Genomic DNA, 22,070 nt, shown 5'->3' on the forward strand with positions numbered 1-22,070 from the left:
TTAAATTTTTTTTTAATTTAAATCCAGGCTGGAGCCACACAAAAAGCCATTATCCAACCTGTACATACAGACTGAAGGAGAGATGCAGGCTGTGCCTCATGGGCAGTTACTCTGAACTGCTGTACTCTTAAGGAAACAGGAGATAATTGGATTAACTTTAGCCTGCAACAAAAGATATTAATGTTAAGTGAACTTACTTGGCATTTCCTGCAGTTAATGATCTGTACTGATAGAAGGCAACTCATTTGTGTCTGAACACTTCTCATCAGCTGTGTCTCAGCTGTAGCTCAGGGCTTTGGGTGGCTCTGAAATGATGCCTTTGGCCAACTCCATCAGGAATGCTGGCCTGGGAGAAGTGGATGAAGGAGGCACATTCCTGACAATGGAGTCAGTGTATGGAAAACTACCAGGCTTTGGTGTGTCCCTGCTGAAGGCAAAGGGGTCCAGAAATCTGCTGTACATGGTGGCTTCCTCCAAGACAGAGATGCTGTAGGGTGGTCTCTCCACTGAGAGCAAAAGGCTGTGGTGCCTCTCCCAGAGTGCCCTGCAATGCTCCAGCAAATGTTATTTCTTATGGGGGATTTGTCAGTGGCAGGGAATTGCAGAAGATAAAAAAGAGACTTGCTGTAACACATTGCTTGTGACAAAAATATGTAATTCTTTCTAAAGCCAAAGTCAGCTTTCCTCACCTTTTTTCCATGTGTTTTAACTTTGTCACCCAAAATCCTGCTAGATAGGAATTACTTATAGCCTTGACACTGTAGGGCCATTAATTTTTCTATTCCTTGGTTTTACCATCTTTAAAAATGAGTCTGTGCTTGCCCTTTCAAAGCTCTGAAATCTTCAAATGAAAGCAATTCCATTTATTATCAGATAGATATTTCTGCTGCCTTACTGAGAAAAAAAATTAAAAAAAAAAAGGAAGTGTCCTTTGAAAAGGGCTTGTCAGAGTAGAAAGGCAATAGGAGGCTGTGTGGGATTACTGTGATTATTTTTTTTTTGTATTTTATGGGATTCTGGCACTGAAGAAAGTATTTTTTCCTGCTGAAGGCAATTCACATGATACCAGATAAGCCTTTACTGCTAAATGGTACCTGGAAGAGCCTTTGTATCTTCACTGGGCTTCTGTGATGATCCAATCTGCTCATATCATCGGGGCTCTTCCTTCCTTGCTCTCAGCAATGATGAACACTGTCTGTGAGTTTTATTTTGAGTTTCAGGCAATAGTCCCATCCATTGGGTGTCAGCAGCTCTATCAGGAACTGCAACACAAGTAAAACCAAACCAATTATGCAAGGGCAAAATGTTTTTGAAATAACAGATATGGAAAAGAACTTCAGTGATGTATTGGTTTCCCCCTTCAGTAATATGAATACCCTCAGCAAGTCTGCAGATGTCTCCAAGCTGAGTGGTGTAGTTGATTCATGTGAGGGAAGAGATGCCATCCAGAGGGATCAGGGCTGGCTGGAATAGTGAGCCTGTGTGAACCTCATGAAGCTCAACAAGACCAAGTTCAAAGTCCTGTTCTTGGGTCAAGGCAATGCCCAACATCAGTAAAGATTGGGGAACAAACAGATTGAGGGCAGCCCTGAGGAAAAGGACCAAGGGATTCCTGTGGATGAGAATTTGGATATAAGCTGGTGATGTGTGCTTTCACTCCAGAGAGCTGTCTCTTGGACTGCATAAAAAGAAATGTGACCAGCAAGTTGAAGGAGATGATTCTCTCCCTCTACTCTGCTCTCATGCACAGTATCCAGCTCTACGGCCCCCAGCAGAAGAATGACATGGATGTCTTAGAGTGAGTCCAGAGGAGGGCCACAAGAAGGATCAGAGGGCTGGAACCCCTCTCCTTTGAGGAAAGGCTGAGAGAGTTGAAGTTGTTCAGCCTGGAAAAGACATAGTGGCCTTTCAAGACATAAAGAACACCTACAAGAAAGACAGAGAAAGACTTTTTACCAAGGCCTCTAGTGACAGGACAATGAGCAAAGGTTTCAGAGTGGATGAAGGTAGATTTAGTTTTGACTTAAGGTAGAAATTTTTAATTATAAGGATCCTGAGACAGTGGAACAGGCTGCTCAGGGAAGCTGTGAATGCTCCATCATTGGAAGTATTCAAGGCCAGGTTGTATGGGGCTTTGAGAAACCTGATCTAGGGAAAAATGTCCCTGTCCCCCTGTACTCAGCACTGGTGAGGCCACACCTTGAGTATTGTGTCCAGTTTTGGGCACCTCAGTAAAAGAGAGATCAAGGTGCTGGAGTGAGTGCAGCAGGGGACAACAAAGCTGGTGAAGGGCTTGGAGAATAAATCTGTGAAGAACAACTGAGGGAGGTGGGACTGTTTAGTTTGAGGAAGAGGAGGCTGAGGGGAGACTTCATCACTCCCTATAACTACCTGAAAGGTGGAGGGGTTGGTGCTGGTCTCTTCTCACAGGTAATTAGTGATAGAACAAGAGGGAATGGATTCAAGCTGCAGCAGGATAGGTTTAGACTGGACATTAGGAAAAAAAATTTCACAGAAAGAGTGGTCAGACACTGGAATGGATGCCCAGGGAGGTGGTTGAGTCACCTTATCTGGATGTGTTTAAGGGTTGTTTAGATGTGGTGTTGGAAAATAGGGCTTAGGGGAGAGCTTTGTAGAGTAGGGATGATGGTTGGACTCAGTGATCCGAGGGGTCATTTCCAACATAAAAGATTCTATGATTCTATGCTTCTGTGATATTTTTCATAGAAGATTGATTATTATCTGTGTGTTTGTACAGAAGGGGTTATGTTAATCATTCCTCCAACAACTTTTTTTTTTTTCATAAAATAATCTTTATCTTATTTAATGTTTGTTTGCTGTTCTTTATTAAACAGTCCCAATAAAATATGGATGGAATTTGAAGTACAAGCGTTGCAGGCCTTATCCTTCACAAGAAGGTTCATTTCCAATTTCTTTTTTTTTTTTTTTTTGAGACAGGCTTCTTGCCAGATTATGCAGACAGCCATTTCTATCTCTGACACTAACAGCGCTTGTGGCTAATTCTGAAGCTTGGCTGCTTCTGAACACCTTGAAAAATACTGCAGTTACCAACAGTGTTCAATCAAGTGTGCTTGTTGTTGACAAAATGTGACTCACACCCCAGAGCAGCAAACTTTTCTGAGTTGCACCCTGTGATGGCTGGATGGTCACAGGGACACTGATGAGAAGCAAATACCGAGACATAAAGATGTCTATTTTAAGCACTAGAAGTGCTGTAGTCATTTTATACAACCTTTGTTTGACTACCCTCTCTCCAGCTCCAGTAACATAAAGCAGCAATATTAATGAATGATGTTGTATTGATGGCTATGACAAAAGTGGACAGAGGAGATGTTTGAGAAACATTCAGGTCCTCTCATCTGCAAGATGCAGCTGACTTTAAATGAAAGGGTGACTTTTGTGGAAAATCTGGGCTGGTTGCAGACTTTCCTTTTACAAGTTTGGATTTTCCAATAGCAAATAGAAACTGAATTGCTGCAGAACCAGTGCAGACTGATTTCCAGGCCACTTTAAAGGCTTCTGGCATTCTCAGTGCAAAACACATGTATATGTGGCTGGCCATGGCACCTCCAGCAGGTCACCTGGCACCGAGCTGCAGCAGCCCCATCTCCTCCTTGGACCCCTTGGAAACTTCCTGGGATTTAGCTTGGGGAATAACAATGCTCTACAAATAATAGTTCAAGGTGATATTATTTCTCTCTCACGACTACTTCACAGCCAGAGAAGGAAGTAGTTTACTTGGCCTGGCAGGGCACAGGCTGTCCAGAGTGAAAATGAAATCCCACCTGCAATGACTGTCTGGACTTTGACTGCACCATATGTTTCATGAAGTGCTCCATTTAAACTTGACATCTATAGAAACTTTGAGGGCAGCATCTGCTTTTCTGGCTTTTAGAAGGTAAAAGTCTGCTATGAAGATAATCCCCTAAGATCATATTGAAAACTAATTGGAAAATAGAACAGGAGGTTATTGTGGCATATGTGACTGTTAGGCATGAGCATTTCACAGCCCCACTGAGCCTGAAATATATGAGTTCTGTAAGAGAAATGGGATATTGATCCTGTTGGAAGAAATGTCAGAAGTACCTGCTACTAGCCTCTTCATCTAGGAACATCTTTTATGTTGGTCAGTGACTGTCTTGTTACTTATTCAAGCTGGGACTGCAGTATGTACAGTAAGAACAGATTTATGATGGAAGGATAGATTTAAAAAGGAAAGAGATCCAAGGCTGGTGATGTAGGATCACAGGGACATGCAAAATGAAAAAAGTGTTGTCAGCACATGGGCAGAGCAACAGTCATGACTTTAGTCTCTTACATACGCAGCTGTAAATAAAGAACTATATTATGTGCTCAAGTTTTGACAGTGGCTTTTGTTAAAACTGTAGGAGGGAAACCTACATCCCTTAATCTCCACCTCTACCCATCAGGGTCCTTGCATGGGCCCAAGAGGTCTCTTGCTGCTGGACCTTTGTAGTTAGTAAGGTGAGCTACAGCTTTTCTGAGGCTGAAATAAAAAATGTCTCTGTCAGCTGGAGTGACTTTAGAGCTGTTTTGTGCTCGGAAACCTTTCTGTTTATGGAAGTTGACCTGCTCATCCTCCTGAATGATCTCCTGACTTTTTGTCTGCCTGGTAGATGAGCTCAGATGCCAAGCACTTTCCCCAGAAAACAGTCTGGTTTTGTTCCTATGCTAGAAAGGATTAATTTGTGATTAATGCTTCCCTACTGAAGAGCCAACAGGTATGTTCTAGTGCAAACAAAGTGCTGATAAAAGAGAAGCATCTTTGCAAATGTCACTGCTCAATTGACATTCACAGAACATTTTATGTCATCACTGGAGAGTGATGAACTAGCCAGCAATTTGAGGATCATGTGGGTGGGCTGTAGCTTTGGGCCTAATAGCTGTACTGAGCAGAAGGCAGAGCCTCATTTCCTCATCAGAACACAGGAGAGCTCACAGGATCTTTGGGACTGACATGGTTTGGTACAAAATAGTGCAGCCCTGAGGATGTTTCATATCCATGGCCCAGGCAGCCTTCAATGACTGGGGACACATATGGGGAAGAGAGGGAGAGGAGTTAAACCACAGTGGCTTAATTCATACCTGGACAGGAAACTGACTTCTGAATTGGAACTGACTCTACAACAATGTCCAAACCATATGTAGTATTGTGCACTAAGTTCACCCAGATGGGACTTTTTATTCCTCTCTTCTCTTAGCTCCACATTAATTTGCTGAAAAATCTTGCCAACAGTCTTTGCAAAGCTGAAGATTAAGTATATTGGGAGTACTGAACAGTAACAAGGGCCCTGGGGAGAGCTGAGCTGAGAAACATGGGCTTGTATGCTGAACCCTGGCACTGACTGTGATGGGTCAAACCCCACTACCTGTGAGTAACAGCTTGATAAATGACACTTGTCTGCCTGATGTCAAGGAAACAAGGGTTGTTCAGGAACAGTTCTTGTCCAGCATGGAGACCCAGGCTTGTTCTTATACCCACAGGGCACCAAATGAAGTATCAGCACTATATATATCAGCATGAAGTATCAGTATCAGACCATAGGCTGATCTTTGACCTCTCCTGGCTAACCTGGCAATGAAGCTTTTCTCTGCTGGCTGAGTGGGTTTCTTTTTCAGACCAGCACAGACCCAAGCCTGTCACTTCTTCCTTACTTCTGTGGATACAGCAGGTTTTTATGACACTGCAGTAGAACCACAGACATTAGCAGGGGGCTGACACACTTTGTGCTTCCTGAGCCACACTGCAGCACCTGCTGGATAACTGAGTATGTGGGAGGGGAGGCAGGTCCTGTTTTTTATACCAGGCTCCACAAAAACTCTACTTATTTTCAGATGGATCATTAGCTAGATGCCTCACAATAGCTTTTAATGCATGGATTCTTCCCTTTAAAAGACAGTAATACCATTTCTCGTGCCACCCAGACACTGAGATAACAGCAATTTGTATGTGCTGAGGATACAGCCTATTTAAGCTTCTCAGGTTTTCTAATCAAATATCACTTTGTCTCAAACACAGTTGTTCCAGCACTTTAAGGACTCTCCAGCAGAAAATGATGTATGGTTCATGTTCTCTGACATACCACAAGAATCAGCCCATGATTATAGCTGCTTGCGTTCGACAACAATGTGTCCAGTTTGGATCAATTTAGAATCATAGAATGGTTTGGGTTGGAACGACATATAAAGGTCATTGAGTCCAACCCCATGCAATGAGCTGGGACATCTTCAATGAGACCAGGTTTCTCAGAGCCTTGACCTTGAATGTTTCCAGGATGGGGCATCTACAGCCTCTCTGGGCAACCTGTGCCTGTGGCTCAGTCCACATCCCACAGAGCAGAAAGCAGGCACTGGCTCCCTCAGGGTTTCAAAGGTGATTGAGAACAATATTCTGTACCCATTAGAGAAACCCAAAACAAAACATGTATCACTAAATGCCTGTGGTTGTTGTTGAGAACCAGTTTGTTCAAGCCTTACATGCATTGCCCCATCTCTACGCACTCTGGTTTCAGGTGCTTCTCAAACAACACCTAAGTCTCGCAATGGTTTTCCATGGGACAAGTAAGTGTTTAAAATCCATTAGCTGAACAGACCACCCAAACCTACATAACTGGCTGTGGCATGACTGAGGCTGGAAATAGACTCTGTATCTTGACTTTCTTCTTATCCCTTTCCTTCTGCTAGAGACCTGACTTTGCCCAGAACTGGTCTGGTTTTTTATGAGAGAAGAGGGCCTGAGTCACTTTTTAAATGTATTGACTATTGAAAACCTCCCCTTATGCAAGCTCTCTACACATTTACACTCCTAAATGTCCTATGACTTGGTCCTGGGCACAGCCCCCACCTTGATTTATCAAGTAGCTCAGAGAACTCCCCCTTTGTAAATACAAGGGAGTTTCCTGTTTGGCCTCAGTGTCATAAAATGGAAACCCCATCACTTTCTGTTCAGCAGCTTCTGTGGCACAGAGGGATTCATAAGGCAGAGGGATTGCTGCAGACACCAAGCCATCAGTGCTTGGGCTGGCTGCTGATGCTCACAGCCCAGCCCCAAGGGTTCCTGTATCCTGGCCTGGATCAGGAACAGTGTGGCCAACAGGTCCAGGGAGGGGATTCTGCCCCTGTACTCAGCCCTGGTGAGGCCACAGCCTTAGTCCTGTGTCCAGTTCTGGGCCCCTCAGTTCAGGAAGGTGCTGGAGCAGGTCCAGAGAAGAGCAAGGAGGCTGTGAAGGGATCCAGCACAAGTCCTGTGAGGAAGGGCTGAGGGAGCTGAGGGTGTTCAGTCTGGAGAAGAGGAGGCTCAGGGGAGACCTCATCACTCTCTACAACTCCCTGAAAGGAGGTTGGAGCCAGGGGGGAGTTGGTCTCTTCTCCCAAGCTCTTACCAGTAAGACAAGAGGGCATGGACTTAAGCTCTGCCAGGGGAGGTTTAGGTTGGATATTAGGAAATAATTCTTTACAGAGAGGGTGATCAGACATTGGAATGGGCTGCCCAGGGAGGTGGTGGATTCTCTGTCCCTGGAGGTTTTTAAGAAGAGACTGAATGTGGCACTCAGTGCCATGGTCTGGTAACCACAGTGGCAGTGGATCAAGGGTTGGACTTGATGATCTCAGAGGTCCTTTTCAACCCAGATGAATCTGTGATTCTGTTCTGCTGGACAGCAATGGGAGATGCAGAGCATGAAGGGAAAAATAATTCAACCAATATTACTGGGGATTGATTTTCCAGGGGAGGGGAGAAAAGATGCAAGGCTTGGGGAAACACAGCTTCCCCGGTTTGGGATCAAAAGATCATTTGTGGTGTTTTCTGTAATGTGTGATGGATGGTTGGTGAAGGCAGGGTGCCCTTAGGGTGTTTGCTGCTGCTCGCCTGTGTTAGAAACTGCAGCTGGAAGCACCTCCCTTTATTTTACATGGATTTCAATAGAATGCTGTAAATCATTTGCTGAAGGCAGCTTCAGTTTTAGCTATCACCTTCCTGAAGCCTGGTACCCCAGCTCTGGACCCTGCATCCCTCAGGGGTCATTTACTGGGAGCCAGAGGAAGAGCCAGTATTACTATGGTGACATTTTTCACTACCCTTGTTAGGATGGTAGGTAGAGGCCAGGATCCCACTGTGTTTGGGCCAGGATGTGTGCTTGCACAGCCAGTCTGTGTCCTGAAGAGGTTTTGGTTTTACTGGTGAGGACAGGCAAAGGGTGAAGGGAAAGGAATAAACAGTATGATGGCCATGCAGATAGGAAACATCACATAGCATCATTTCAGTAATTCAGCCATATCTTCTGTGTAGCAGGCATGACTTTTTCAGTGATTAAGAATAAATGGCAATGGTTGCTGGGCACATTGCTGCAACAAGAATCTCCCTATTACCAGGTGTTCTGCAAACACAAATTGATTTCTGTGTATGTATAGGCACACACACAGAGTCTGCTTCTGCTTGCCTTGTTGCATGACACCTCTGGAAATGTGAACTTTGGGAAACAGGAGCAGAAGTCACACCTGAAACATGGTTCTTCCAAGCAATAAGAACTGGAGATACCACCCTTGCAGCCTGTCCTTGCTGTTAAACAAATTATAAAAAGTCAGCGTGATTTTTTTGTCCATTCCAACCTGGAGGCACACAGACTGAGGAGCAGTGTGTGTGTTTACATCCCTGTCTTTCAGCATTAAACCTCCTCTTAAAAAGCTCCTGTAGATAGCTCAAGGCACACACCCCATATAGCCTGGGGCCTGATATACATGTCTATGCACACTGAGCCTTGTTTCTTATAGTCTGTAAGTCTGAAAACATTTCCCATGCAAAATGAAACTGTCAAGACATGTGTACTCTGTATTTTCTCCATCTTCCTAACAAAGTGTCTCCTCTTTAGACCTTTTAATCAGACATTTTTATTACTATCTCAAAAAAGAATGAAAAAAAAGGAAAAAGATAAACAAAAGTCCTTATTAGGTCAGAGCAGCTGCTAAAAGGTTGCCTCAGCTTTTGCAACTGAAGCACTAATTGGGTTCTCACTATGGAGCCACTGTTTCCAGCTGAGGAAATGAGATGCTTGCTGACTTGTTTCAGGTCTTACAGCAAGTTTCACTTAAGAAAGAATATATTTGGGGTCTGGATGGTCTAGGAAGTTTACAGCCTAGCTGGGAAACTCTCTCTTTGCAAGGAAAGTTTGATTGTCTGCCAGGGTGTTGGTGAACAAAACTGGTTAGCCAATGGTGGTTACTCAGGGCACCCAGGATGTGACAGCCTTTTTCCTGCAGAGATGCCAGTTCAGCTTATTCTGTTGCAAATTTTAGGTCACTGTAGTGAAACTGTTCTGTATTGGCAGTGAAGAGTTTCTGAATTCAGCCCTGCACAGGGGAGGTAATGAAATTAAAAATTTTGTTTTCTTTTTTTCCTTCCTCTCACCCATCCCCCCTGTTTTTTTTTGGTTTTTTTTTATTTTATTTTACCAGTTACTGTGAGCAACCCACTACTGAGAGGGCTGAGTGACTGCACGCAGTGTTTAGGATTTCATCTGGAACCAGAGTGCTTCAAACCCTGGCTCTGGTGAAGGAAGTGGCAGTGTTGTGTGGCATGTACCGAGTGACCACACTGTTCTGCTGCCAGCCACGTCTGCCTGGACTAGATGTGCTATTTTATACTACTGTGCACATTGCTGTGCCTTTCCTTAGTGAAGCTCATGCGTTTCTCTGAAAAGGTTACTAAGCCTTTTAAAGGAATTGGGTAGATAAAGCATCAGTAAATGCCTGGGACATAGGCACATCATCACCCAAACCTAAGGCATGTGCTGCTGGGTGTTTCCTGGGTTTCTGATGAAGAAAAAGGGATTTCACACATGCTTTTTAAAGAGACAGGACTGCATGAAATGCCTTATTTAATTACAGTTTCTCCTCTGGGTACTTTGTCACAGCAGGGAACTTTGTTATGTATCTTGGGAAGAATAAATCCCCTCACCCTGCTGGGGTGCAGATGTTTATTGCCATGAATGGACAATCAGGCCATCCTCTCTATAGGTCAGTTTCTAACAGACAAGTTTAAGAACAGTGTGAAAATGGACTTGTGGGAAGTGCAGTACAAAAGAGGTCTTGTGCCCCTGTAACCTGTTCTCAGTGAGGGCTGGAGTGTGGCCAAGAGGAAGTGTCAAGGAAGCAGCTGTACATGCAAGACTGGAGGCAAGAGTTGTGAATAATGTGAAAGTTTACTAACTAAAAATAACACATGCTAAGCCTTTTAACTTAGGATATGGGAGGAGCAGGAGGAACCACAATTGAATATGAATGTAAAAAACGAGAAAATATAGAAAAAAGAAATTATATTCTTATTAAAGAATAACTGAGTACACGAATGCTTGGAGAGATGTTTTTTCCAGATAGTGGTTGCTCAGTCTGTCTGAAAGCTAAGGTGTCTTGGTGGGCATGAAAATTTCAGTGTTATTTTAGCTTGGAGCTGTTGCATGAGGGCAGTGTTTGACTCCCTGGCATGGTCCCACAGGTCTCTGCAGAGCAAGAGGAGTTAATGTTTGCACAGGGATAAGTCTGTTCTTGTATAGTGTTTGCCAACTTGACTAACCAGGCACCACAAGTGCTACCAGCAATTAGCAAGCTGAAATGCTGTCTGAAATGCAAATGTGAGCTTGGAGATCCTGTTCATAATGTAAAAGGTAGCAACTGGAAGAAAACCAGCAGGATGGAGCCCTTGGCAGTGGCACCTCAGGCCCAGAGGTATGTCGAAAACCCCAGGGAATTCTTCCAAGGTTAAAGTTAATTTCAGTTAATTATATTTAAAGAGTTCTTATTGAAGGAAAAGAAAGGAAACAAGTCCCTTTAATGCTTATTAAACTCTTCCAGGCAGACATGAGTATTACTGATTGTATTCATCTGTTCCATACTACCTTGTGCTTTCTTTTATCATTCCTACTTGCACTAAGTCAAGGGAAGACTCTGAGACCAGCAGGTGCTGGGTCAAGCTCCCTGTGGAGGGAGGGAAGGATTCTAACAGGTGCAGGATCAGGAGAAAAGAACCCCCTGTGTGAAATAACTGCATTCTTTATTTTGTAGGTGTATGTTAGTGTTTACTAGCTCTGTTACCCAGCTCTTGTGCATTGACAGAAGATAAGTCATGGGATCTGACCACTAATTTACATGTGTTCAAGATGTGGCTTCTTTGCTGTCATGACTCATGATGTATAAGGATGCTAAATGTGTCAACAAAAAAGTCATTGCTTTTCTGCAGAAGGGGAAGGATTTGAAAGAACTGAGGCTGCATGTTCCTAGGAAAATGGACAGTGCTTGCAGAGGTCTTGTGCTGTGGCATTGCTGTCTCTGAAGCCTTTTCTGAGCTTTGGATCATTCGTGGCAGAACTACATACAATTAAAAAATTCAATTCTAGGTTGTTCAGAATGTCTTTGAATGTAGTTGGTATTTCTTCTTGCAGATCATCTTTTTGGTCATTCTGCATATAACAGCATCTAGGGAAATAATCCTAATGTCTTCTTCACTCAGGTTTTTGCATCCCAAGAGGGGCCAAGGGTGGATACTTGGGAAAAGGGTCCCTGATCCTGCCCTTAGCAGTTTTGTACAGTTAAAAGCTTATGAGTTGGATAGTTATAGGACTCCCTGGCCCCAACTCCAGAAATTTACCTGAAATCACTTTGAATTCCTTGGTCTGAACAGCTTTTCTTGCAATATGATTAATTTTCTTACTGAAGAACACTTCTTCTCATTTGTTTTAAACTTGTCTGATAGTGTCATTGAGTGGTCCTGCTGTGTTATCTGGGGACAGAAACTGAGAAGCTCCTTCTCTATTAATCTCTCTCTGTCACTCATTTTTTGATAGCTCATTGCCAAACACCACTTCAGTTCTAGTTGGCCAGTGCAGTAAATCCAGCTTCCTCTCAAGGACATAGTGATCCCATGAGACCATGCTAACTGGGAGTGAACTCACCTTCCTGTCCAAGTGTGTCCAAAGAAAGGATTAGTTTCTTCACTATCAGGCTTTATGCTAGATTAGGTATAATTCTGAAAAAAGGCTTGTGTTATGTGCTTTGATCATTCTTAGAGAAATATGATAACGAACCCGTATCTGATTAAAATCCATCATGACTGTCAGATGACCCATCCATTCACAGATCTGGTATTCATGATCAGGAAACCAACAGAAGATGAGAAATACTCTTAGGAGGTCAGATCCAGTATCCGTCTGTCACCGTGCTCTGTCTGAAGGTGATATTCAAGGAGAGCACATGAGCCTGCCCACCTTTTGTGGTCCATTCCCACCAGCATTAGGAACATTTTTGTCTTGAGTGTTAATGGATCCATCCCTGTCTGGTCCTCTTGGTATTTTGAGTCCTGTTTCATCAGGTGCATCTTCATTCTAGTGTTATGGGTTTTGCTAACTACTAGGCAGCTCTGCTTTCACCTTTTTCACAAGCTTAAATTTATAAACTTTGATCCTATTCCAATTTAGTCATCCCTTCTCCAAATGAAGAGTTCCAGCTGTTTCAGTCTCTGATCAAGTGACACTTCCCACCGTCTTCTATGCCTCCTCTAACCCTGCCATCTTTCTTGAGATATGGAGACCAGACCTGCACACAGTACTTGGGATGTCAACCAGAATTATTCTGTGATTTTGTCTTATGACCCCATGTGGTTTCACTAATGTTTTAGAGGCAAAGTGACACCCACTGGCTTCTTCCCAATGTCCATCCTGATGATACCTAGCACTGTGTTGGCTTTTTTGACTAACTCTGCACACTGAGCTGCTGACTTCAGAGACCACCAGTGCTGACTTCAGGACCATCTCCTTGAGTCTCCTTGATTCTGAGTTCAGAACTTCTCAGTCACACCAGATTATTCTTAGTGAGGTACATCACCTTCAGAACAGTCTCTCATCTCTTTTCCCAGGCTGAACAGACTCAGCTGGGAGCCCTCTTCTCATCACACTTCCCAGTATTTTTACATTCCTGAGTTTTGTGATCTTTTCAAGATGAGCCAACTGGAACAGAAAGCAGCAGCCAAAATGGAGTAATTTAGTGGCACATATTGTTTCCTACTGTAATTTTATCTCATTTCTTACATTTTCTTAAATGACTGCAGCAGTCTTTTAAGTCAGTGACTGCTGCAGTGCAATAGACTGAAGTTTTATAGAAAATTATCCACAAAGAAAGCAGAATTTCTTTCCTGAGTTGTAATAGCAAATATAGAGCCTATTATTGAACGTACATGTTGAACACCATATTGTCACCTTGCAAATTAGTTTTCCTTTTGCTCATGAGAAATTATTAGTCAAGACATAAAATGTCAGTGTCACTTAGATGTGAAAACTCCACTCTTCTGAAACCTGTGTGTGTGCCACAACTTTTTTTAAAATATCAGCTTGTCATACAGGCTTGTGTATTTACCTTCCTGAGAAACTGAAGCTTTTCCTTTACAAATCCTTTGACATCTCAGAACAGCAGAACCAGTGGGAAATCAGGAAAAAGGGAAACAAGTGAGAGCTCTGGGCTGTGAAAGAACCACAACAGAAATAATGGATTTGGGGATAAAGGGAGTCTCATGATTGCATCAGGATAAAGAATCTGACAATATACTGTACAAAGCAACTCTGCACTGAGATGAATTAAATGAAAAGAGATAAATTAAATAAATAATCAGACAAAATTTTCCCTTAACTTCTGTAGTCCTGAGAAAAGATGGTATGAAATGGTACATCAAACATTCATTAAGTTATTTCTTTCTTTCCATGTGACCTAGTGCACAGAAGGTATTTTATTCATCCCTCTTTGACAACCAAATGTAACACAAAAATTTTTTGCCCTGGGATTTTATTTGTTATCACACATGACGTATTAGCTTAACAAAAAATGTTTCTGAATTAACCAGTTATGCTTGGATTATAGTTTTAGATTGATTAGCCTTTTCATTTTCATGCTCCATCTTTGAATTGTTATTATATTTTAATCTTTGAGATGAGTGGTTTAAATGATGAGATAATTTACTTTTCCTTTCAATTTGCTTGACTAGTATATATCATGGAAGTAATAAAATGAGCCAAGAGTCTCTCCTGTGGCTCAGCATTAAAAAAAAAAAAAAAAAAAAAAAAAAAAAAAGAGAGAGAGAAAACACTTCTATCACCCAGACAATTCTTTTTGCTTGTGTTTATATGATGGAAATTAGAACTAATTGTGTGGAAATAATGACCCACCTGGTGCAGTACTTTTTGATCTACTGGAGAAGTCTTGAAAATTATATTTTGTTGAAAGAACTTTACAGAGGTGCAAAAAAATTCGAACCACCTTACAAAATGCAAAGAGCAAAATGAATGCAAAGATAGAAACCCAGGGAACATATTTTGCATTTATGTTTGAGAAGGCTGAAGGCTGTTTTTCCTTTGTCTTCAGTTTCTAACACTGTCTCAGCAAAGGCAGACACTGTGCCCATAGCTTTACGATCCTAAGGCACCAAAGCTGGCTCAGATCTGAGCTGCACGAACCTTTGATCATCCCTGAACTAATTAATTTTGATGGTGTCAAAAAGTTTGCTGAGACTGCAGCTTCCAGGGAGGAAGAACCTTGGGAGGAAAAGCAGAGCAGCTGTAAGGATTTTCAGCTTCCTGGAGCACACTGGCAGCTAACTCAGCCTGTCCCCATGAAAATGTCTGGATGGTCTCAGGATATGTACTGCATAAACAGGTTTTGTTTCTGTATCTGCCCTCTGTATTTCCAGGGATCCCAAACTCACACCATGCTGGTTTCATTGCTCTGTGTCCACCAGGAGCTGTTCATATTCCAGCAATAGGAAAGGGCATCCCAAGGCTCATGGCTGTGAAAATGGATTTTGAGAGGCATCCCAGCTTAATGCAACTCAGGCCCAAGACTGGTATTTCTTTGGAAGAAAGGGAGGAGGCCTTGTGGAAGGGAATAGAAGTTTCCTCCTTGAGCTACAGACCCCCGTGTTTAGGTGGCTCAGATTGTTTTACCGACTTTATAACCAATGGAGAAGTGATTTCTGCCAGAGAGCCTGTGCCTTAGGAGTGCCTGTTTGACTCTCGATGGTGCATCTTCTGAATCCGTAAGCTCTTCTCCCCATGCACCAATTCTCTGAGCACATGAACTTCTGGAAGGATTTTGCTGGAAGAAGAAACTAAGTTAGGAAGAACTCCAGAAAGAGTAGTAAGCAGTAGTAAGCATTTAGTAAGATCACTTGTACTCTCTTGCTGACAATTCTAATTCTGAATTTTTTATTTGTTTTTTTCTTGGCCAGCTTTCCTTTCAATTAGACTGCAATTAGCAGTTATTTTATATTAGAGAGAACATTATGCAGTGAAGAAGTGATTATGAAGCCTCAGTGATGATGAGAAAGCTTAAATGAAAAAGAAACAGCATGAAAGGGTTTTTTGAAAGGTAAGCTGGAAAGCTGGAAGCTGCCATGGATAAAACATGATGAGGGCAGAATAAATTATATGACCATTTTTCAAGGAGTATGAAAACTAATTTAGAGATCCAGTGGACCAGTGCCATTGGTAACAGGAATTGAACCCTTATATTTACAGATTTGTGGTGCAAATCTGACACAGTCGGAGTAGATTCAGGTGTTGTGGTATGGCCAGTGCCCCCCTCTTATTTCCTGGGACCCACATTGTCACTGTGCATACTCAGAGGAGAAAAGGTCATCCTTACCCCAGATGTTTTTACTACCCCCATGTGGATGAAGCTGGGAGACTCAGTCCTCTTTGAATTAATCAATGTTCTAGATTAGCTGGGATGGGTGATCTTTAACTGCTTCTAATCTGCAAAGGGCCTTGGGCATTGCTCAGCTACCTGAAGTACTTAACTTCAGTAGTAGGAACAACTGAGGTCCTCAAAACTTACAATGGGAAAAGTGTTGGTAACCTATAGGAACTCTTTCTTCCATCTTATCTTTTGGCATTAATTTGTTTTACTGTATCTTAAATTAGCCTGCTCATTCTAGGGAAGGACAAAATCCTTATGTCTATTTGTATCACACAGCATGTGAGGGATAAATTTTCCCAGTACTACCACAATACTATCACCATCCTCACCACGGGTGACAGACAGATGACTTTTTTTGCATCCCAAGTCTTTCTTGATTTCCCAGACTTTTGCAGTGCCATGTTTGTGCCTTCCTGTGGGAAGCATGGGAAGTGTTTTCTCACAGCACCTTTGTGGTCTATCTCAATGTGGCAGATACAGTTTTATACCTGGCTTGGAGATAACAGATGCATGTGAATAACTTTGAGAATCATGTGAAACTGCACAGAAACATGAAAGTTTTTTTTTTCCTGTGAACATTTTTACAATCTTGGGGAGAGAGAAAAGAGTATTTTTCAGCATTTAATTGTATTTATGTCCTAACATGCACCAAAAAAGAAACTTCTTTGTAGAAATTTGAAGAAAGCTTACTTTTCTTTTTTCTTTCTGGGAGAAAGACATTTCTATTCCAAAAAGAGTAACCACAGAATGTTTTTAAGAAGGCTCAATGATTTAACTAAGCACCGTGGATGTTACTCACGTGCACAATATTTGGAGACATACAGTGCCATCAGATGACATACACTTTACCTACAAAAGTGATGGAGCCTCTTTGTTGTAAGGGTTTGATATTTTAAATTCCATGAAACTTTCACTGACTTGGCTTAGACCTTTACAGAGAAGATTCTCTCTGGCAGACCCTATATATATTGCACACTGTCCTGGGGAGCAACCCCAGGCTCTCCTTTCCCATAGCTGAGTTTTGTGAGTAGCTTGTGCTTGCTGCTTTTGAGGGATACTTCTCTGCATGGCCAGCACTGTCCTTGGCCATGGTAGCCAGTGGGACCAGAGATGCAGGAGAAGTTAGGTGCCCCCTGATGCCTTTCTGCGCCTGAATCTCTGTCAAACTAAAAGGCTGGGACTGAAATCTGTTTTGCTTCAAAGACAGATCTGCTGTTGGCATCTGTGGAGTTTTCTCAAGCCTGGATGTTTCTGTCATTACATCGTGGCACCTCCTGCGGTTTTGTCTTTAAGCAGTTTTGGTGTTATGCAAACATAAAAAGCATGGAACATAGCCCAGTTTCCACATCAGTGGCTTTGTTAATGGCCATTCCCTCCAGCTGCCTTCTGACTCCTTTGCTTGAGACACTTTTTGCCTTGGTACTGCATTCACACTCATAATGATTGCATGAGTACAGTAACTGTGCATCTTCTCTGATTGTGCCCAGCATTTCCAGCATTCCTCTTGGGTCTGGCCAATAAACTTAATATGCCAACTCTGGAAACACCTTGTAAACATTATCATCTTTCCTTCCCAATTTGCAGTAACTTTTCCTCCATACCTAAATGCACTTTGAGTTTGCAGGTGATTTCAGGTGTTTGAGCACTGGTTGCTATCAGGTTTGCTCACCTCGTAGGTGTTGCTTGTTAGGGCTGGTTGGGTTGTGGCTTCCCTAGGCAAGGTTTTATTTCTACAGCAATTCAGACAAACAATTTCTCTGATGTCAAGAGAAAAAAATGTGCTGATTATTTATCATTGCATGCTTGTGGCCAGCAAAAGATGTGAAAAATGTTGCCATTGTTCTAAATCCTTTGTGATTCCACTCTCACCACCTGGTTTGTTTGTCAGTAGTGTAAAATTCTAGAGCAGCATAGATTGGTTTTCCCTGTGAAATAAGTGGTATATTTTTTTCCTTTGAAAAACTGTAGTATGAAATCATGCCCACAGAATGCTCCTCTTGAACCAATGTGACCAATAATTAGAAAAGCATTGGAGAGCAGTATACTAATAAAAATGAAGCTCTAGGTAGGCTGGAATTTTGTGTGGGACTTAGTGAATGCTTCAGCTCTCAAAATGAGGTGTAAAGAAATATATTTTCAAACTATAAAAGCATAAAATTTCAGCATTTCAAAATGAAATGCTTCAGCTACACTGAAATGTTTTTCTTGACATTTCAAATTGAAAAGGACCAGTTTGCCTGCAAACAGAACTGCCTATTTCTCTGCTATGGAATATGCAATCAAAACTATGTTGGCTTCAGCAAACACGTAAGGTCTGCAGCAACGAGATTTACGTTTTCACCATTAAATGAAGCCAAGTGAATCATCTGCAATGACTGGGTTTCTTAGTACATATCAGGATGGTCTGGTTATTTCAAAACGATAACTCCACAGGCTTTTCTTTAATGAAAATGTCCTCTCAAGCTTAGCTTGATAATGCTGAATTCTTTTCTCATTTTTTCTTTTTTTGTTTTAGTTCAAACATTCAAAGCCAAGTGTTTTTATTGTCAACCTCTCTTCCAAGCACTGTCCAGTGTATCCTTAAGAAGGTCTGTATATATTTCCTATATTATTGTTACTGTTTTGCCAGAACTCTATTGGCAGCAGACAAGAGATATACAGACACTAAGGGTCATTGTTAAACACTGGCTCAAGCCTCCAGAAAACTTCAGAAACCAGTGAAAATTAAACTGCACACTCCAGTGCTCCGAGATTTGATTTCTACTCCCCATCCTCCTCTTTAGTGATGAATCATGAAATTTAAAAATACAGACTTTTTAAAGAAACAATAAGAGAACTCTGAAGAAAACAAAATGCAGCAAGTAATTTCCCAAAGTGTAAGGCAATTGCAGGACAGACAGCTGCTTCTCCCACTTTTCCAAAATCTTGGCTTGAAAAGGGCTCTCCAGGCACAGCTTTGGGGTTGATTCTGGGCTGAAGCAGCTCTGTAACACAGCTTGAGGAGAAACACACATCCAGCCCTCTTGTTGGTTTTGCTCTTGGAAAGAGTGGGAATGAACTAAATAAATGGCAAAACCTGTTGTGGAATGTCAGCCACTGATATGATGGGTGTCCTCACCAAGTAGGTTTACACTAATGTTTTTGTTTTTATCTTAATTCACTGAAAAACTTCTTTTAATATGGAACCTGTAGTGAGAAGACTTTATGTCTGGTCTTTTCACAGGCATAAGGATTATGTCTGTCAGTAGATTGGAATCTTGGATTTCATTTCTTTGTCTCTTGCTGTCTTGATTTCAAAAGAAATTTTTGTTTTTCTCTCAGTACATTTGCCTTTACATTCCCAAGTTGTAAGAATAACCAGAGGTTTCTCGTGTTTGCTTTCAGTAAGAGGAAAACTAGAGTATAACAATCTCACTTGGAAATAAAAACTCCCTGCTAACAGTTCCTTAAGTGCAGCACTGAAAGGGGCTTAATGATATCACACTGATCACTTCTCTTCATTTTTTTCAGAAAGGGGCTGTTTGCTGGCATGAAACTGAAGAAGAAGAAAAAAGGAGAGAAAGGGTTGACTATTGCAAACAAAGATGCACTGGGTAAGGCCTCATAAATCAATATTGCAACAGCGAAGAGCAGGTGGGGTGTATATGATGTCTGACTTCATGTGAACTCATTTGAATTGTGTCTTAGAGTTTAGACTAGATAAAGCAGGCAGTAAAATCCTTATCACTTCCAAGTAAACAGAGAGAGAATTATTTTTGCATTAACTGTTTCATTAAGTCCACCTTCAGATTCTGAGAGTTCAAACTCCTGTATCTGGTAGAGTAAACCAAAAAATGTTAGCCTGACTCTTACCATAGAGAGATGACACATTTTTGAAAGCTTTTTTTCTAATCTAGAGATAGATAATTCATTATGGTTGTGTAATTCTTCCAGAGATCTGTTTCTTCTAGAAATCATAACACAACCTTGGTAGGCTCTGCTGGCTGGATAGGGTGGTCAATAAAGCTGGGAGCTTTACTTAGTAGCAATTCTCCTCTTAAGATCTCTTTGTTTTATTTTTAATAATTATTTTTTTTTACTTTTAAGACATGTGGATATATCTGTAAGATATGCAGTTTCCTATTTCTGTCCCTTAACACACTGTTGGTTTCCAAGCTAAGGATACATTCCACTGTACATCCTACCACTTTTAATTTTTCTCCTATCACCCCAGTGCCCCCACTCACTAAAATCTGTAGTTCAGCCACAACAAACTCACAAAATCTTCACCTTCTGTAGCTTTCTTTTGCAGTCACATACCTCAAATGTAGTAGAATTTTTAAAACACAGGGTACTATGTGTTTAGTGCAGCCCTTGAATTACTGTGTTTTAAGAGACCAGCCACATGTCTTAACTCACTGGTGGGTAGGAACAGGAATACGTATTTTGTGCCCTAAGTGTTATTTAGCTAGGGAGCACTACTTTTAAAAAGATTCTCCTCTGGTTCCTTACAGCGAGGGGTTTGGGCTTTTGGAGCAAAGAAAACTAAAGACTACCAAACTTCTTATTAATTAAAGATGTGTTAGTGCTTATTTATATTCTGCTCAATGAAATACACCATGGTTTACAAGATACATTATACTGTAGGTTGCTTCAGTCTTCTATGTGAGCCTTCAAATCTATGCTTCAAATGATTGTGTTTGACTCGTTGGATAGATTTAGGTCTTTATGCTGCTGCTTCATCTATTTCATTAACATCTTCATGGCTGAGGGGTCTGAACTAGCAAAGGGGAAGCAATCACCAGTTCTCTCTTGTCGTAGCTGGATTTGGGATTAAGAGATCTGTTGGGCTGTGTGCAGTGGGGGAACACTGTCACTCACTGAACCATTTGTATTTTCTGTCACTGGATCCATACAGGGCAATTGTTCCAGCTGGTTGGTTATGCACAACATACATGTGGTTATTGAGGGGGGAAAAAAGGATAACTAAACAGATGATAAAATGCCAGGAAAATGGAGCTCCAAAGAGTTTACATCTCAATAGAAACATGGAACCCAGAAAAATTGGTCCATGTGGAGTGTCTGGACACTCCTGCAGACACGTGCCTGTACCCCAGTGTGTGTGTGGGGGAGTTTTATCTGCTTTAGCCTCAGAGCAAACAATGCAGAGTACTACAAGCCCATAGTCAAACAGCCAAACAGCATGTTCTAGAGTAAACAGGATATGGAAAGTAGTCATGGGAACTTGGTGCTACATGAGAAAAACTATGGGCCCATTAATGGCCTTAAGGCAATCATAAAACTGTTTTGGTTGTAAAAAACCTTTAAGATCATCGTGTCCAGCTATTGACCTAACACTGGCAAGTCCACCACTAAACCATGTCCCTGAGTACCACATCTACAGTTCTTTCAAATACCTTCAGGGATGGTGATTCGACCACTTACCTGGCAGCTTGTTCCAGTGGTTGATAACCCTTTTGGTAGATACTTTTTTCCTAATATAAAATCTAAACCTCCTCTGGCACAACTTGAGATCATTACCTCTTGTCCTATCACTTGTAACTTGGGAGAAGAGACCAAGGCCCCTTCACAACACCTTTCAGGTGGTTGTAGAGAGTGATAAGGTCTCTCCTCAGCCTCCTTTTCTCCAGGCTAAACAGCTCCAGTTCCTACAGCTGCTCTTTGTTTTATGAGGTTCCTAGTGAAGGAACCTTCATGTAGCTGGTTCATGCCTGGCTGCCTCGCCACACCAGCAGAAGTTGTCTCTGTCTATATCTGTCATCTTCATTGTTGCAGGTACCACTTGACAGCTTCTGAACCAGAAATACCTCACATCCAATCACTAAACATTTCTTGGTTATAACAGTAATTTCTGGGATGAATGAAATACAAGCACCCAAATTTTAAGCTTTCAACACATGGCACCCTTCTCAAGGCAGGTAGTGACAGCAGATATGCTCTGCAATGGGAAGAGATGCTGGTAGGACTTCTGTTAGACTAGCAGGACAAAGCAGAGAAGTATGGGAATGGCTTCTCTGGCCAGTTATAGATGGTTGCTGAGATTCTCTTTATCATCAGGAAGAAAAATAAGTGCTTCTGGAAGTGATTTGTCTTATCTGACTGTAGCTCTCTACAAGATGTACCATGAATCATGCTCTTCAACTCTTTTTCTGTCTTTGGTCTTCCACTTAATCTTCTCTGCAAAGAGGAAAGGTGAGAAATTATATGCTTAGAAACTATTTCTAAGCATATTTCCACTATGGTTGTTTGGAAGGCACTGAAGCATGTCAAACTGTTATTACAAACCATGGATGGCAAAC

At 41.8% G+C, this 22,070-nt stretch overlaps 1 protein-coding gene across 1 annotated transcript in view; it reads left to right on the forward strand.

The window, feature by feature from the left end:
* The first annotated feature begins 313 nt into the window (after nt 1-313).
* Nucleotides 314-22,070, forward strand: part of FER1L6 (fer-1 like family member 6) — a 78,061-nt gene continuing 56,304 nt past the window's right edge. Inside the window, exons 1-3 of the mRNA XM_008505332.2 lie at nt 314-416; nt 1,663-1,798; nt 19,282-19,364. Coding sequence (XP_008503554.2) covers nt 314-416; nt 1,663-1,798; nt 19,282-19,364 — 322 coding nt within the window. The remainder of the gene's footprint in view (nt 417-1,662; nt 1,799-19,281; nt 19,365-22,070) is intronic.

Source organism: Calypte anna, chromosome 2, assembly GCF_003957555.1.
Source record: "Calypte anna isolate BGI_N300 chromosome 2, bCalAnn1_v1.p, whole genome shotgun sequence".
NCBI lineage: Eukaryota > Metazoa > Chordata > Aves > Apodiformes > Trochilidae > Calypte > Calypte anna.